Source organism: Mesocricetus auratus, unplaced genomic scaffold (assembly GCF_017639785.1).
Source record: "Mesocricetus auratus isolate SY011 unplaced genomic scaffold, BCM_Maur_2.0 Super-Scaffold_100011, whole genome shotgun sequence".
Taxonomy (NCBI): Eukaryota; Metazoa; Chordata; class Mammalia; order Rodentia; family Cricetidae; genus Mesocricetus; species Mesocricetus auratus.
The window spans coordinates 76652311-76670252 of record NW_024429195.1 but is presented as its reverse complement, the minus strand read 5'-3'; the positions used below and the strand labels follow the sequence as shown (position 1 = coordinate 76670252).

The 17942-nt window shown below is 42.4% G+C and overlaps 1 protein-coding gene across 2 annotated transcripts; it reads left to right on the top strand.

Moving 5' to 3' along the window:
- The first annotated feature begins 115 nt into the window (after positions 1-115).
- Positions 116-17330, top strand: LOC101829778 (IKBKB interacting protein). Of its 2 annotated transcripts, none has more exons than XM_040755067.1 (3): positions 116-393; positions 7762-7879; positions 9663-10815. In XM_040755067.1, the coding sequence occupies exons 1-3, from the start codon at positions 224-226 to the stop codon at positions 10494-10496; spliced, it is 1122 nt and encodes a 373-aa protein (XP_040611001.1). In that variant the 5' UTR covers positions 116-223; the 3' UTR covers positions 10497-10815. The 2 variants fall into 2 exon arrangements, with proteins under 2 accessions (XP_040611001.1, XP_005068052.1); XM_005067995.4 differs by lacking the exon at positions 9663-10815 and adding an exon at positions 16474-17330 and having other exon boundaries at positions 119-393.
- Positions 17331-17942: the final 612 nt, after the last annotated feature.

Genomic DNA, 17942 nt, shown 5'->3' with positions numbered 1-17942 from the left:
TCGTCGCAACCCTGCAGCCGGCGCGCGCCCGCGAGCTTGCGTTCCCTTACTCGGTCTGGTAGCGGAACCCGTAGGCGGGAGGCGGGGCGAACCGAGGGGCGGAGCCGGCTGGTGGGCGGAGCCCAGCCTGGGAAGGGGGCGAGGCTCCTGCAGCCGCGCCGCAGCCACGTCCGTCGGTACCCCGGTGAACCCGCTCGGCTTGGAGATCTTCAGGGTTCCAGATATGTCCGAGGTGAAGAGCCGGAAGAAGCCGGGGCCCAAGGGGCCTCCCGCTGAGCCCGAGAAGCGGAGCGACGGCAGGAAGAACCCCGAGGCGCGGGGCGGCGCGAGCTGGGCGGACCCCCGCACCGGGCTCAGCCTGCTGTCGCTGGCGGCGTGCCTGGGCCTGGCCTGGTAAGTGCTCGATGCCCCAGGCCGTGGGTCGAGCCTGGCGTGGGCGCCAACCCAGTCTCGCTTGAATGCACTCATTTAACTCTGTTCTGCCAGCATGCTCCTGTCGCTGCCCCCGAAAGTATGGGAACGAGTCACCCGAGACTTGGCCCACACTTTATTCCGCGCCTACTGTACACACAAGTCACAAGTTTGCACATAGCTAAAAACCGCTACTTCCCGTCCACTCTGCAGCTTTGTGGCTGAGTTTGCCCCCTCCCCCAAAAAAGCGCACAAGGGAAATGTCTGGAGCCTTAAAAAAAAGTTTGTTGTTGGTGAGCAACAATGCTGATGAGTCTTTCTCCTACATTTAAACTATGGCCCTTTTTTAAAGATTTATTTTTATTTATGTATATGAGTGTGTCTGTGTGTATGTACACGTGTGTGGAGGTGCGCAAGAAGCCCACGGGAGGGTGTCAGATCCCAGGAGCGGAGGTTGCAAATGGTTGTAAGCCACAGACATGCATGCTCTTAACAGCCAAGCCATCCCTAGCCCGGAGACTGTAATCTTATTCCTAAGTGACAGGTTGAATGGTATGTAGGACACTTGTTCTCACTTAAGCCTAAATATTCATAGTTTTCAAGCCAAGCATATATTGGTGATGCTTTAGTGTAATATGAAATAATCTCAAAGTAAGACCGATTGTATTCTTTCATGTTTTAGGAATAACCTACTTCATCCTCATAACAAGACTGATATCTTAATACATTTTTCATCATGGATAATTTAGTAAGAAAAATTCATAAAAGCCTCCGGATATCCTCCAGGCTAGAATATTTTGGATGCTAGTACATTTCCATTTTACTGGTGATACTCCAAATCCTGGGGTTTTTGGAGGGTGTATGGTTGAGTAGTTGGTTTTTTTGAGACATGGTCATAGGTAGTAGTCTAGGCTGGACTGGAACTCTCTGTAGCTATGGATGATATTGAACCCCTGATCCTCCTGCCTCCACCCCCCAAGTGCTAGGATTACAGGCATTGGCCACCATACCCTGCTTGAATACTGGGCTGTTGTTTTTTTTTTTTTTTCAGTTAATAAAAACTTGTGAAAATGAAATGGGGATCACTGTTCTCTTATTAAAAGAATATTACTTAATGATAATATTTGTGGAATATATTAATTTTGATCTGAAGAGAATAAATGTGTTGGACTTGCAATTTAAATAAACTACTCATGCCTTAAAAATGTGTGAGCTTTTTTAGGTAAAAGAGGGCTTGTTACATTTTGGATTGGAAAAGAATGTAACTGAGTTGGTTCACTCTAGGGCAGTGGTTCTCAACCTGTAGGTCACAACCCTTTGGGGGTCACATATTAGATATTTAAATTATTATTACTAACAGTAGCAAAGCTATAGTTATAAAGTAGCATTGAAATTAATTTTATGGTTGGGGTCCCTACAACATAAGGAACTGTATTAAAGGGTCTCAGCATTAGGAAGGTTGAGAACTAGCACTCTAGGTCTTAATAAAAATGGTTTTAGCTGCTAAATTTATGAGTGTAGTTCCCATTAGTTAGAGAAAGCCTCATAGTTCATAAAGTAAACTATATCACAAAACATTCAGCTTTTCACTAATTCTATTAGAGTTCAAAAAAATTGTTCAGTAGGGCCAGCAAGACAGTTTATCAGGTAAAGGCACTTGCCCTGTTATCCTCTGACCTCCATACATGCTTAATGAAACACCTGTGACCCCACACACAAATAAAAATTAGTAATAAGATGGGGGGCAAGTGAGAAAGACGACCAACACCCACCTCTGACCTACACACACACACAGGCACACACACACACACACACAGGCACACTCACACACACACAGGCACACAGGTATATACACACACACAGGCACACTCGCACACAGGTACACACACATACACACATGCACAGGCGCACATGCACACGCACAGGCACACTCACACATGCACACACAGGCACATACACGCACACATACACACGCACAGGCACACTCACACAGGCACACTCACACACAGGCACACTCACACAGGCACACACACACAGGCACACTCACACAGGCACACACACACACAGGCACACAGGCACACGCACAGGCACACTCACACATGCACACACAGGCACATACACGCACACATACACACAGGCACACACACACACAGAGGCACAGGCACACAGGCACACAGGCACACGCACACACAGGCACACGCACACACAGGTACACACACAGGCACACATGCACACGCACAGGCACACTCACACATGCACACACAGGCACATACACGCACACACACACACACACAGGCACACTCAAGCTGTAGAGGGAAACCAAAAGACTAAAATTTGAGGGCGCTGGTGGCACACGCCTTTAATCCCAGCACTCGGGAGGCAGAGGCAGGTGGATCTCTGTGAGTTCGAGGCCAGCCTGGTCTTATAAGAGCTAGTTCCAGGACAGCCTCCAAAACAATACAAAGAAACCCTGTCTCCAAAAACCAAAAAAAAAAAAAAAAAAAAAAAAAAAAAAAGACTAAAATTTGGAAAGTCAAGCTTCATTTCATGAACTCCGTATTAGGGAATAGAAGACAAAACATGTTACTGATTGGAAAGTTTTTGTATAAGCTGAGCTCTGTCTTTGCAAAATGTTTTTTTAATGCCAAATCAAAATGATAAAGCTAGAGTGTAGCTCAGTGGGAAGGCTCTTGCCTAAGGTGCGTGAGGCCTTGGTTCTGTCCCCAGCATTACACAAAAAAGTTACACATTCTTTAAAATGGTGGGGCCTATGATTGTTACTAAGACAGTTAATGATTTCTTGCTCTTGGTAACTATTTTACCCCTAGAACAGAATATATATACGGCTGTTTATATATAAACAAATTATTTATGGTAAATTTGGGGACAGACTTTAACCTAGCATGGTATTTGCAAGTGTGTCTCAAATATGTCTCATCTCATAAAATTGCTAATGGCACACTGGAATTATAACAGTCATTGGTCTCTTTACATACCACAGATAAGCATCTAACACATACTTCAGGATCTAGAAATTGGCCCACCAAATCTTTATTAAATAGTATATTTGGTCTATCTCATTGTTAAAACAGAGAATAAATGTATCAATATAAACTGCTTTCTGTCTCATGCTTTGCATGCTCAAGCTAGGTAAGGGGCAAAGATCTCAAACCCCTGCACTGATGACAGTATGTCTTCAGAAACTGTTTGGAAGCTTGTTTGGGAAGTACAAAATCCATAACAAACCTCAAAGTATATTATTTTCATCTTTCTGTTAAAGTCTAGATTCCTTTTCTGTTTTAGTTACTTTTTTTTCTATTGCCATGGCAAAACACTATGACAAAGGCAACTTATAAAAGCATTTAATTCAGGGCTCATGGTTCCATATTATTGGCCCACGACCATCAGGGCTCATGGTTCCAAGAAGGTTGGCCCATGGTCAGGGCTCATGGTTCCAGAGGGTTGGCCGGTGACCATCAGGGCTCATGGTTCCAGAGGGCTAGTTCATGACCATCATGGAGGAGAGCATAATGGCAAGCAGGCATGTCATTGGAGCAATAGTGGAGTACTTAAATCTGATCCCCAAGCAAGAAACAGAGAGAGAGAGTATGCTAACTGGGAAATGGCAAGGACTTTGAAACCTCAAAGCTCCCCAAGTGACACCCCTCTTCCAACAAGGTTGTAATTGGACTTTTCATTGGGCAACCAGGTCACAAATATCAATACAGAGACTTCTTATTAATTAGGAAAGCTCAGCCTTTAGCTTAGGCTTGTTCCTAACAAATTAACCCATTTATATTAATCTACGTTCTATCATGTGGTGTTACCTCTTTTCTGTCTTGCACCTCCTGTTTCCCCTCAGTGTCTAGTGGAGTCTCCACCTTGCTTCTTCCCAGAGTCCTGTCTGTCCTTGGAAGTCCTACTGGATCTCTTCCTGTCTAGCTATTGGCTATTTAGCTCTTTATTAAACCAGTCGGAAGGTGCCTTAATAAAGACACATCTTTGCAAGGCAAACACATTTTCCACAATTCCCCTTTTTGTCTAAATAAAAAGGGTTTAATTCTCAGACTGGAGAGATGGCTCAGAGGTTAAGAGCACTGACTGCTCTTCCAGAGGTCCTGATTTCAATTCCCAGCAACCGCATAGTGGCTCACAAGCATCTATAATGAAATCTGGTGCCCTCTTCTGACTGGCATGCAGGCAGAACACTGTATGCATAGTAATAAATAAAATCGTTTTTTAAAAAAGGGGTTAATTCTAATATAGTGAAACTATATACAGTAAGAACAATTATCAGCTGGAGAGATGGCTCAGCCTACAGGCCTAGAATATTTGACAGACTTTTCTGTGAAGCAAGAAGTTTGAAGGCCTCTCCTCAACACGGCTAGAGACAAATTCTCTCATGAGACTCTTTTCTTCCTTTTATACCTCCTTAGTGCTGGGATTAAAGGCATGTGATCCCAACTGCTGAGATCACCTTTGTGTGAGCTGTTTCTCTTTAGGACTGGGTCAGTTTTGTGTAGCTCAGTTAGATCAGTCTGCCTGTCTCCTGAGTCCTGGGTTTAAGAATGTGTGCCACGGGGCTGGAGAGATGGCTCAGAGGTTAAGAGCACAGACTGCTCTTCCAGAGGTCCTGAGTTCAATTTCCAGCAACCACATGGTGGCTCACAACCATCTATAATGAGATCTGGTGTTCTCTCTGGCCTGCAGGCATATATGCAAGGAGAATACTGTATACATAATAAATAAATCTTTTTTTAAAAAAATGTGTGCCACCAACCCTATGGCTAGCTAGTATAGTGGATAGGATTAAAGGTGTGTATCACCACTGCCTGATCTCTATAATACATTGCTGCCTTTGCATCCTGAACCCTAATGCAAGCATTATTAAATCATTAGTATGTCCTAACAAAAATAACCTTAAATTTGTAAATTTGTATCAATATACAGAAATCCATAACAACGGAAAATGTGGTCTATAGAATGAGTTCATTCCAGAACAGCCAGGGCTACCAAAGAAACTCTGTCCCAATGACAAAACACACACACACACACACACACACACACACACACACACACACACACACAATCAGGGTTCTCTAGAGCACAGAATTGTTAGACTGGCTTATGGATTGTGTTCAGAGTAGTTCAATGTCTGCCTCACAACAGAGAGGCTGAGAATACAGTGGTTGTTAGTCCATGAGACTGGTATCTCAGTAGTCTAAATGTGGCACTGAAGCACTGGAGGACTCCTGGAGAGATGCTGGTCTTCAGTCTACATTGGAACCCTGAGGAAGCTGAACTTAACGCCAGCCTCAGCAGCAGAAGAGATAAACTTGCCAGTGAGAGTGAGGACAAGCAGGCAGAAAGCAAAGTTTCCATCTTCTATGACCTTTTATGTGGACTGCCACCAGGAGTAGCCCAGACTTAGGGTGAGTCTCCCTCCTTCAAATGATCTGATTAAGAAAACCCATCACAGGAGTAACAGAAGCTTGGGTTTAGTTGATTCCAGATGCAGGCAAGTTGACAACCAATATTAGCTATCATACCCACATACACAAATAAATAATAGTGTGCTTTCAGAAACTTAAAATGTTAGAATTAAGGCATGTGAAATGGCCCAGGGGTATTTGCCACCAAATGTGGTAAGTACAACCTCGGGGACTTACATGGGGGAAGGAAAGAACCAACATCCAAAAGTTGTCCTCTGACCTCTCCTCACCATGAGTGGTACATATGACCATGCACATTATAATTCCTCCAGAAGAGCAGCCTGGTGCCCTTATCCACTGAGCAATCTCTCCATCCCACGGATAGCTTTGTTTTTTTTATTTTTTGTTTTTTCTTTTTTGCTTCTACTGTTTGCTATTTACCAGATGAGGAGAAAACTCCAATTTTGTTTGCTTATGTGCTGGCTTCAAACCTGAGGTCTTTGACATATCAGATAAGCACCCTTCCTCTACCACTGAGCTATACCCTCTGCCCTGATTTCACTTTGTGTGTGGGTGTGCGTGTGAGTGAATGTACATATGTGTGGAGGCCAGAGCTCAACCTCTGTCATCACTCTTCAGAAGACAACAACCTTGTTTTTTTGAGACAGGGTTTCCCACTAAGATCTGCTAAGGCTAACTGGTCCTCCTGTGTCTGCTTCTCTGATTCTGGCATTCCAGGGTCTCACCAAGTCCAGCTTTTTATGTGGGTGCTGGGGATCATTCATGCTCAGGTCCTTGTGCCTACATGGCAAGCACTTTACCAACTGAGCCATCTCCCTACACCCCTGAGCTCTTGTTTTAGAATAACAGTATACCTGTGAGCACATGGTTGGATATAATCAAATACAGTTTTTACAGCCTGCTTTGCATGTATATTCTATCATTTTGACAATGGCCTTTGTTAGGTGACTTTTCTTGCTGCCAGCCTAGTCCCAGAGCATGTCAGTCCCAAATGAACACACAAGACTTGTATTAATTATAAAGCTGTTGGCTGTTGCCTATGGTTTTTTTCTTGGCTAGGTCTGACTTAATTATTAACCCATAACTACTAATCTAAGTATTTCCACATGGTCTTCTCTTACTGAAGAAAGGTCCGGGAACCTGTTACTCCTCTGGTATCCTACATGTTGACTGCTCAGCATGTACACAGAGAAGAGAAGAGAGCAATTTCCTGTTTCTCCCTGCTTATATTCTGATTCTGCCCTGTTACGTTCCTGGGATCCCATGACAACTCCTCTGCCTATACTTCCCAGAATCCTCCTTGTCTCCTAGTCCCACCTAACTTGCTTCCCTATTGGCCAACAGTGCTTTATTCATCAACCAATAAGACAAACATATACACAGAAGAACATTCCCCATCAAGCCCTCTTCTGTATTTTTATCTCATTATAACTTTTCTATAGACATAGAGTCTCATGTCATCCCAGTTGGCCTTTAAGCTTCGACTATGTAACAGAGGATGGCCTTGAACTTATGGTCCTCCTGCCTCTAGCTCCCTAAATAATACAATTACATGCAATGCAAGTATACCACAGCCTGGATGATAGTTTGAGGGGCAAGAGTTTAGTAGTGCTGGGGATTGAGATCAAAGTTTTTATTCCAAATAGTTCAATCCTGATTTCTTCCAAAATATTTCGTTTTTGTACATCTATTAGACAGAGGCCACTCTGCCTCACTCACTGAGCTATGAACCCTGAAGAGAAACAATGTTGACTCATCTTTGCACTGAGTTAATCCCATCCCCTCTCACTCAGCAGGCCACATGAATGGTAAAGTCAGCTGACAAACACTGCAGCAACCATTCGAGAATGCATATTGTTCTTATAAGAGTGATGGGCATTATTTTCTTCTTTTCCAGGCTTGTATTTCAACAATCAGAAAAATTTTCGAAGATGGAAAGCCAATACCAGTTACTGCAAATAGAGAGCAGAGAGTTTCAAGGACTACAGAATAAAATCAGTTTCATTTCAGACAAGGTAATCTATTAATTTATTTGCACTCGTCTTCCCTGCTGCCATGCCCACATTTCAGGTCAAAGCTTCTTTAAACTCTCATTATTCTAACTCCTAAGTGGACTTCCTGTTTCTTGACATTCTCCCCCCCCAAAATCCAAGTTAATTCCTGGAAACCACTGAAAGTATGGTTGCTCTAGGTGGACATGTAGTACACACCTTTAATCCCAGCACTCTATAGGCTGAGGCAGACAAATCTCTGTGAGTTCAAGGATAGCCTGGTCTACATAGCAAGTTCCAGACCAGCCTCTGTTCAGATGGTCACAGAAAGCTATTGCCATACTGAATTCCCTTGAGGGATTCCTGCATCTCCATTATTTCAAATACTGATTCAGAATATCACCTTCCATGTTCACCAAGAAATGGTACTGCCGAGACATCTCGGTGGTTAGGAGCACTGGCTGCCCTACCAGAGGAAGTGTGTTCAGTTCCCAGCACCCACATGGTGGCCCACTGCTATCTATGATTCCAGTTCCACTATGCCTTGCTCTGATACCTGTAGCACTGTATATATACAGTGCACATACATACTTGAAGGCAACACATGTGTGCATATAAAATTTAAAATAAAAAAAAGAAATGTGTTCTTTGCACTCTTGATATTTGGGACAAAAACAACCACAACAAAAATATAAGACATGATCTCTTCCTGGAAGGAATATTGCATCGTACTTCTGGAATGCTTGTGCTGGGTCACTGAAGTCTGGGTCAGGACTCTGCCTGAGTCCTTCCATATGTCTCCCCTTGCTGTAGTGCATGCAGATTGCTTTGCTTCCTAAGTGAGCTGCTGCAGGGCAGAACTGTGTCCTGTCTCAACACAGTGCCGCAAACATTTGATAGCTCAGTAATTATTCCTGGGTCTTTTCACAATCTCTAAAACTTTCATCCATATGAGGCGTGGAGACTAGTGAAGTCCATGACATGGCCCAAATATCCCAGTCCATTCTAAGAGGTCCTAGACACTTATCCTGGTCTGCAAATAATCACTGCCACTTGAGGTAACTTGTCTCCACTGCTTTTATAAGAATTCATTTTTGCCTTTTTACCATCCAAATCTAGTTCTTTCTCTGGAAGGGGTTAGCAAAAATAATAATAATGATTCACTCAGAAATGTCCAAAATCATAGGATTTATGAGAAGTAGCAAATTTTACACTATTGCAGTTTCCTTTTTTGTTGTTGTTGTTTAGGTTTGGTTTTCTGTATGTTTTTTTTTCTTTTTAGTTAGGTTTTTTGTTGTTTTTGTTTGTTTGTTTGTTTTTCAAGACAGGGTTTCTCTGTATTGTTTTGGAGGCTGTCCTGGAACTCGCTCTGTAGACCAGGCTGGCCTCAAACTCACGGAAATACTCCTGCCTCTGCCTCCCGAGTGCTGGAATTAAAGGCATGCACCACCAACACCCAGCTTGCAGTTTCCTAAAAGCCAAATAGCCATGTTCCTTTCCATTTTCATGAAAAAAGAAACTCCAGTATACTTCAAAAAATGTTAACATTTCTTTTGACTATGCCCTCATGAAAAAGATATGTTAAATAACTAGGATTATGAATTCAGGTTTACATTTTTCAACATAGGATTACTCTATTACATTTGTCAAAAACTATAGTAATAAATTTTCTGTTCATGTGATTCTGATGCAGTTAAATAATTTTGGAATTTGAACCTTGTATATGTTATGCTCCTGATTGTTAAAATATGTTTCTCTAATATAAAAGTGATTAAGTAGCTCGGGATTGTTTGTGTTGTAAATGCAGCTTGAGTCTACTGAAAGTATCCTGCAGGAAGCTACAGAATCCATGGCTTTGATGACCCAGTTTGAACAGGAAGTATCTGGCCTCCAAAGATCCATACATGACATTGAGAATAGTGAAGAGATACTCACGCAAAAGATGCAAAATCTTAATGAGAAATTCCAGAACATTACAGATTTCTGGAAGAGAACCCTGGCAGAAATGAGTGATAATACAACCGTTTTCAAATCAGAAGCAAAGCATATACATTCTCAAGTTACCATGGAAATTAACTCAGCTGAGCAAGAAATGAAATTGCTCACCGAACGGCTAAAAGATTTGGAAGACAGCACACTACGAAACATCCGAACAGTAAGCAGGCAAGAAGAGGAAGATCTTCTCCAAGTAGAGGCACAGCTCAGCTCTGACACAAAAGCAATTGAAAAGCTAGAAGAAGAGCAGCACTCACTCCTGGCCAGAGACGAAGATCTGACCAATAAACTTTCCAGCTATGAACCCAAAGTTGAAGAGTGCAAGGCACATTTGCCGACTATAGAAAATGCGATCCACTCTGTTCTCAGAGTCTCCCGGGATCTGATGGGGACAGAAAAGAAAATGGAAGACCTTACTATGCAGATGTTTAACATGGAAGACGATATGCTAAGGGCAGTGTCTGAAATAATGGAAATGCAGAAAACCCTTGAGGGAATTCAGTATGATAATAGCATATTAAAGATGCAAAATGAACTGGTTGTTCTAAAAGGAAAAGTTCATGATTTCATAGCATATTCAAATGCAAGAGAAAGGCAGACTTTGGAGAACTATAACCTAGAAAATGAGGGAACTGGTGATTATTAGGTCTGCTGCCTATCTCTTGATGGGCTCTATTACTGAGTGGAGATGGGTCAGCTGTACAGCTCCAGTCATTTGCCCTGCCTCACTTTACTAGAGACTCAGTGGAGGATGGACCACATGGAGTGTACACATAATCAAACGTTTATCTTTTCAAGATCTAAAACTGATTTCCACCATCTTAAAGAGAAAGTTCTGTTGGGAGGTGGTGGCACATGCCTTTAATCCCAGCACACACAGGCAGCTGCAGGTGGAGCTCTGAGTTCAAGGCCAACCTGGTCTACAGAGGGAGTTCCAGGCCAGCCAGGGTTACACACACACAGAAACACAGTCTCAAAAAACCAAAAAAAAAAAAGAAGAAAGGAAGGAAGACAGAAAGAAAATGAAAAGATAGTTCTAAAATATATATTGCTTTATATTTTAGGCAATATATTTAATATTTACATGTCTTTACAATAATTAATAGACATCATTATGAATTATATTTATTATACTAGATATACGTGTATAGAGATACAGATATCTATACATAGATATCTGTAGCAAATATTGAGACATTTGCATTTCCCTATGCGACCCTAAGTTTTCTGCTTTTCAAAGCTGTGTCTGTTTCTCATGCCTTTTCTGTCACCTGTTCTCGCAGTCAGTTGATAGCACACCTGCCTCTGCCAGGTTTTATATTCAGACAACCAAGTTCATAGGAATTTTATGTCAAAGAAAAGGTAATATGCCTGCAGAAGAGCCTGGGGGCTCTTCTGTGAGGGAATGCCACATTCGGAAAACTATGGCACCTGGGAAGTATCTTCCGGAAAACTATGGCACCTGGGAAGTATCTTCCTTTTTACAAAGGTTCTAAACTGTGTTACAGATACTTAGAAGGAGTTTACAATGTGAGTAAATATGTTCTTACTTTATCCTCAATAATAGCCTTTTCTATTAACTGGATATGCTTTGAAGTTTGAGCTCACAGAGTACTTTTGTGAACCTGGACTTTAATTTCTAAAGTTTGACTATGTGACACTAACGTTTACTAAACACAACCAAGAGACACTTAAAAATATGTTGGTAAGCCTGTGCCTGTTTTAAAGATGAAAACAACATAATAAATTGTGATAATTATGACATATTTGTGTCATTATTTTAAAGATTCCCCAACTTATGAAACGAAGGGTTTTTTTTTTTATTGTTTTGTGGGTTTTGTTTGGTTTTTCGAGAGAGGGCTTCTCTGTATTGTTTTGGAGGCTGTCCTGGAACTCGCTCTGTAGACCAGATTGGTCTCAAACTCACGGAGACCTGCTTGCCTCTACCTCCTGAGTGCTGGGATTAAAAGCGTGCGCCATGAACGCCCGGCCTAAGTTTGTTTTACATACTGATTTTTTTTTTTAATTGTGGCTGGAACTAGGCATGGTGGCACATGCCTTTAATCCCAGCACTCAGGAGGCAAAGGCAAGCAGATCTGTGAGTTCAAGTCACCCTCTCCTACATCGTGAGACTTGTGTCTCAAAAGATAAACAATAACAATAAGGCTAGGAGACAGCTCGTGTAGTGCTTGCTGTGAAAGTGTGAGGACCTGACTTTACCCAGTACTGACACAAAAGGCTGGGGCTAGCAGTGCTGCCTGTAATACCAGCACTGGAAGACAGGGAAGGATGCAAATATCTCATGAGAAAGCTGTCAAATATCGTGTCTTTGTATTCCTTTGCTAAGAAATTTGCCAAGCTGGGCGTTGGTGGCGCACGCCTTTAATCCCAGCACTCAGGAGGCAGAGGCAGGTGGATCTCTGTGAATTCGAGGCCAGCCTGGTCTCCAGAGCAAATGCCAGGACAGCCAAAGCAACACAAAGAAACCCTGCCTAGAAAAACCAAAATAAGAAATTTGCCCTGGGGCAGAAGAGATGCCTCATTGCTAAAGAGCACTGGCTGTTCTTGCAGAAGACTTGGGTTGGTTCCCAGCATCCACATGATGGCTCACAACTATCTGTAGCTCAGCTTCCAGGGTGTCTGGTACATTCTTTTGACTTCTGCAGACACCAGGCATGGCATGCGTATGGTGCACAGATCATATGCATAAAATAATTATAAATGTTTTTCATTTCCTATTTGCCAGAATTGTCATTGGAGAGATCTAGATACATTTACTAAATCTTGCTTTGTTTTGTTGTTATGTGTTTTGGAGACTTTTATTTTATTTTTGAGACAGGGTCTCAATATGTAGCCCAGACTAGTCTTAATTCATCATCTTCCTACTTCTGCATTTCAAGTAATAGGGTCACAGGTAAATGTAATGGCCCAGGCTTCACTTTGTTGTGCTTTATGAAAATTACCATTTTCTAATACACATTTTTGTATATCTGTAATTGGTAATAAATTTTATATCAATTTTCTTATAGAGAGTACTGTCCATTTATTTAAAAATTTCAGCACAGATAAAGCAGTTTTACAACTAGGCATGGTGGGGCATGTCTGTAACTCCAGGTTGAAGCAGGAAGAGTCTAAGATCATGGCTACATAGCAGTACACTAACAGCAAAGGGCTTTGCAGAAAGAGAGATAGCTCTGTGCTTAAGAGTGCTTGTAGGCCGGGCGGTGGTGGCGCACGCCTTTAATCCCAGCACTTGGGAGGCAGAGGCAGGCGGATCTCTGTGAGTTCGAGACCAGCCTGGACTACCAAGGGAGTTCCAGGACAGTCTCCAAAGCCACAGAGAAACCCTGTCTCGAAAAAACCAAAAAAAGAGTGCTTGTTAACCCTGCAGAGAGCCAGAGTTCAGTTCCCAGCACCTGCATAAAGCTGTTCCCAGTCACCTATAATCACAACTCTAGGGGATCCAGTGCCCTCCTTTGGCCTCCATAGGCACCGACTGCTTTTCCAGAGTACCTGGATCCTCTCCAAGCAGCCACATGGCGGCTCCCAAATGTGACTCCCGTTCCAGGGCATTCAGTACTCCCTTCTGACCGCCACAAGCACCAGACAGGTACATGGTACACAGACACACGTGCAGACAAAGCGCCCCAAACATCGTACAGTGAAAAACTGTTTGGATTACAGGAGGGGCTGGAGATATGCCTCAGCTGATGAGTGTCTGCCTAACATTCATGAAGCACTGGGCTCTGTCACCAGCACGGCATAAAATGAGGCCTGAACACTGGGGAGATGGAAACGAGATCGTACATTCAAGGTCATCTTCAACTACATAGAGCGCTGCCTGAAACACTGTCTCTACATGCACACACACATACGTATACACACACACACACACACACACACGCATACATGCATACATGCATACATACATTCACCGATTTAAAGGGATAGCTAGGGATGTAACTTAGAGGAGAGTACCGACCTGTCACATGCAAAGTCCTGAACTCATATCCAGCACTGAAAAGGAAGGGCGGGATGGAGAGAAGAGAAACAAGAGCGTAGCAAGAGAAAAAAAAAAAGGACTTCACCATTTCTAGTCTGTTAGCACATTGTATTGAGTTTCCATTTTAGAAGTTCATAATAAATCCTCTTCCAAGCCACTAAATGAATCAAAGCAGCTCCCTAGTGACCCAGCCTCCTAAAAGTGAGCTCTTTCTAAGATGTCTTAGTCAAGCCATACTATTAAAGCTATGCTTACTCCACAGAAGTAGATACATTAGCTAATGACAGCCTAGTGATAAAATAGACAAAAGAGAGCCTTCTAGTCCTCTCACCCATGGGAAGCTTCTCAGCAAATAAGTGTATTGCAAAATGAGATTCCCTAAAAATAAAACATTTTGCAATTACTACTTGATTCCCGTCTTGTTTGTAGCTACTCATTAATGTCGTGCTCCAAGTAACCTTATCACAAGCAGACTTCTCTATCAAAAACACATTCTGGGTCACCTACTCTGCCAATCATTGGCAGAGCATAAAGCTACTGAAGAGAAAAGTCAAATATACACTGAAACCAAACGTGATTGAGCAAAGAGGGGGACTTGCTACCTTGAATTAACTGGTCTACCTCATTTCAGCAGATCACTGTAAACCTTCTGTTATAGTCACGGCTTTTTAAATCTATTCAAAATACTATTCTGGGAACTAAGGATATAGACCAGTGGGTAAAGCTGAGAACCTGAGTTTGGATCCCCACCACCCACATAAAATTTGGGTGTAGAGGGGTATAGATGGTTCAGTGGCTAAGAGAGCTTGCAGAGGATTCAGATTTAGCGCCCCGTACCCACATAGAGACTCACAGCTCCCTGTAATTCCTTTTCCAAGGCCTCTGAAGCCCTGGGCTCCTGATTTATGTAGTGTACCCAAACTAACACAGGTATACACACATGTAAGAAAAACTTTTCTAATTTTTTTTCAAATATTGGGAATGGAGGGCTGGAGAGATGGCTCAGAGGTTAAGAGCACTGGCTGTTCATCCAGAGGATCTGAGTTCAATTCCCAGCAACCACTTAGTGGCTCACAACCATCTATAATGAGATCTGATGCCCTCTTTGGGCATTCAGGCATGCATACAGACAGAACACCGTATGCATAATAAATAAATAAAAATTTTTAATTGCATACAGAGGGCATGTCTGTACTTCCAGCTCTTGATGGAGACAAGATGGACCTAGGAGCCTACTGGCCGGTCAGTCAAGCCAATCAGTGCGCTCCATGGTCACAGAGAGACCTTGTCTCAAAAACTAAGGTAGTGCCATGTGTGGTGGCATAAGCCTTTGATCTCAGCTCTCAGGAGACAAAGGCAGATGGATCTGGTCTACATAGGACATTTCAGCCCAAAGCTACATAGTGAGACCCTATCTCCAAAAGAGAAAGAAAAGAAGGCAGGCAGGCAGGCCGGCAGAAGTGGAAAGCAATAGTAGAAAACACTGGACACACACATTGACTTCCGACCTACACACACAAAAGACAGAGCTTATTACTTTGTTTTCCTTAGATAAACTACATGTATGTTAGCCAAAATAATCAACAAAAGGTAACTGAGTAAGCCAATACAATGTAAGAATGGTGACCCCCCCCAAAACATTGAAGAAATGTATAGTTACTCTAGAGAAACACCTGATGCCTAAAGGTTAAACTGCATACCTTATGAAAAATGTTTTCAGCCTTCATGTCTTCTTTTTGTCCCATATCTTTTTTCTGTGTTTTAAAGAATCAGTTTCTTGACAATCTGCTTCCGAAACTAAATAGCAAACACCCCAAATGAGAGACTGCTCTGATCCTACTTGCATGTAATATGCAACATGGAAAGTTGTTGGCTCAGTGGAAAGCTGCAGCATGGAACAGTCAGAGGACAGCTTTGGGGAGTCTGCTCTCTCCCTCTACCATGTGGGTCCCAGGAGTTATCAGCTTGGCAACAAGCAGCCTGATGCTGTCTCCAACACCACAAAGAAAGAAATGCCAGGAGGGATGGCTCTCATCTGTTCAGGCTATCCAGAAAGCTAAAACAGACAAAAGGATCATTTGAGTCCAGAAGTTCAAGATCAGCTTGGGCAACATAGCAAGACCTGTCTAAAAAACAAAAAAACGACAAAGGTAAAAACAAAGAAAAGGAGGTTATGTTGTCTCCTCAGACCTAAACAATACCAAAACGCACCCCAAGAGTTCTTTCCTTCTCTAGCTATGAAGAAACACATCCCTGTCTCCACTAACCCATTCTCTTACTATATAGGGGGCCAATGATATAAGAACATCAAGAGAAGTCATTTGCAATAATGTCTTATGAAATGTCCTGAGTATTTTCCTTATTCATTAGCAACATAGTTGAATTATTTTAAATCCTCTTTTCTAATTCTTTTTGGAAACTTTTTGTTTTATGGTTTTTCAGTGCTGTGATTCAAAACCTAGAGTCTCCCAGCCCAAGGCTGGCTCTTTCAAAGCTTTTACCTTATGCTTTCCCAAAGAGCAGTAAGTCATGAGGAAAAGAAAAAAAATGAATTGTAAGTTGAATTTTAAATGTCAATTTTTGACTAATTTAATCACTGTGGTATTATATTTCCCTATAGTACCAGAAATGTGAAGCTCTCATGGAACAACTAAAGGTTTTTCAAATAACAGCTCATCTACAGCTCCTGCAGGAAGACGTTCATGACATGAAAATTTGGTCTAGCAGAATAACTGAGAAACATGGTGTATTGAACAACATGTTAACAAGCCTTTCTCAAGACATTACAAAAGTAGACCAAGGCACAGCTTCCACAGCGAAAGATGTGGGTCTCAAGGTTACAAGTGTGAAGACAGAGATACGCCGCATCTCGGGCTTAGTAACCGAAGTCGCATCTTTAACAGACTCTGTGCAAAAACTGGAAGACAAAGTCAGAAAAGTAGAAACCGCCACAGTCGAGAATATAGGTGATCTTCTCTCAAGTAGCATCGACCGAACAGCGGCGCTCCGAAGGACTGCAAGTGAAAATTCCAGAAGGATCGACTCAGTCACAAAGAGGCTAGCTGAGCTCCAGGGGGATTTCGACAAGCACTCAGACAGATTTTTAAGCCTGGAAAGTGACAGAGCTAAAGTTTTGAAAGCAGTGGCTTTTGCCAATGATCTAAAGCCAAAGGTATATAATCTGAAGAAGGACTTTTCGCGTCTGGAACCACTGGTAAACGATTTAACAATACGCATTGGGAGGCTAGGTGCTGACTTAATTCAAAGAGAGAAAGAAATTGCTTTCTTAAAGGAAAAAATATCTAATTTAACAATAGTCCAAGCTGAGATTAAGGATATTAAAGATGAAATAACACGTATTTCAGATTAGTTTGCTATTATTTAGAGGTAATTTTTTAAATTATATTTCTGTTATGTAAAGACTGATAATGAGAATACTGATATTTCGGAATAAATTCCATTTTGTGTTTGATACTATTTTACCCAGTTTTTTTTGTTTTTTGTTTTTGTAGGGTTTTTTTGGTTTTATGAGACAGGGTTTCTCTCTGTATTGTTTTGGAGGCTGTCAGTCCAACCCGGCCTTGAACTCAGAGAGATCTGCCTGCCTCTGCCTCCCGAGTGCTGGGATTAAAGACATGCACCACCAACGCCTGGCCTCCTGTTGGTTTTTTTTTTTTTAACTTATCTATATGTATGTGTGGCTGTGTGGGTGGGTGCCCGTGCAGGCCAGAAAGTGTACTGGATCCCTGGAGCTAGAGTTACAGAAGTTTGTGAGCTGCCTGATGTGGGTGTTGGGAAACGAGTGGGCCCTTGGCAAGAGTGGCAAGCGCCCTTAACTGCAGAGCCATCATCTCTCCAACCTCCAGTAATAAACGCAGACAGACTGAGCATTTGAATACAGAAGAATGGTGGTGGAACTAGTGACTTCTCCCTGGCAGACACACCTCTGAGTCTATCTGTGAGGGCATTTCCAGAGAGGCTTAAGTGAAGTAGGAAGGCCCACCGTGAATATGAGCCATCCACAGGCTGGGTCCTATACTGAGGAGAAAGAACGGCGTGAGTGTAACACCAAGCACTCATCTCTCTTTC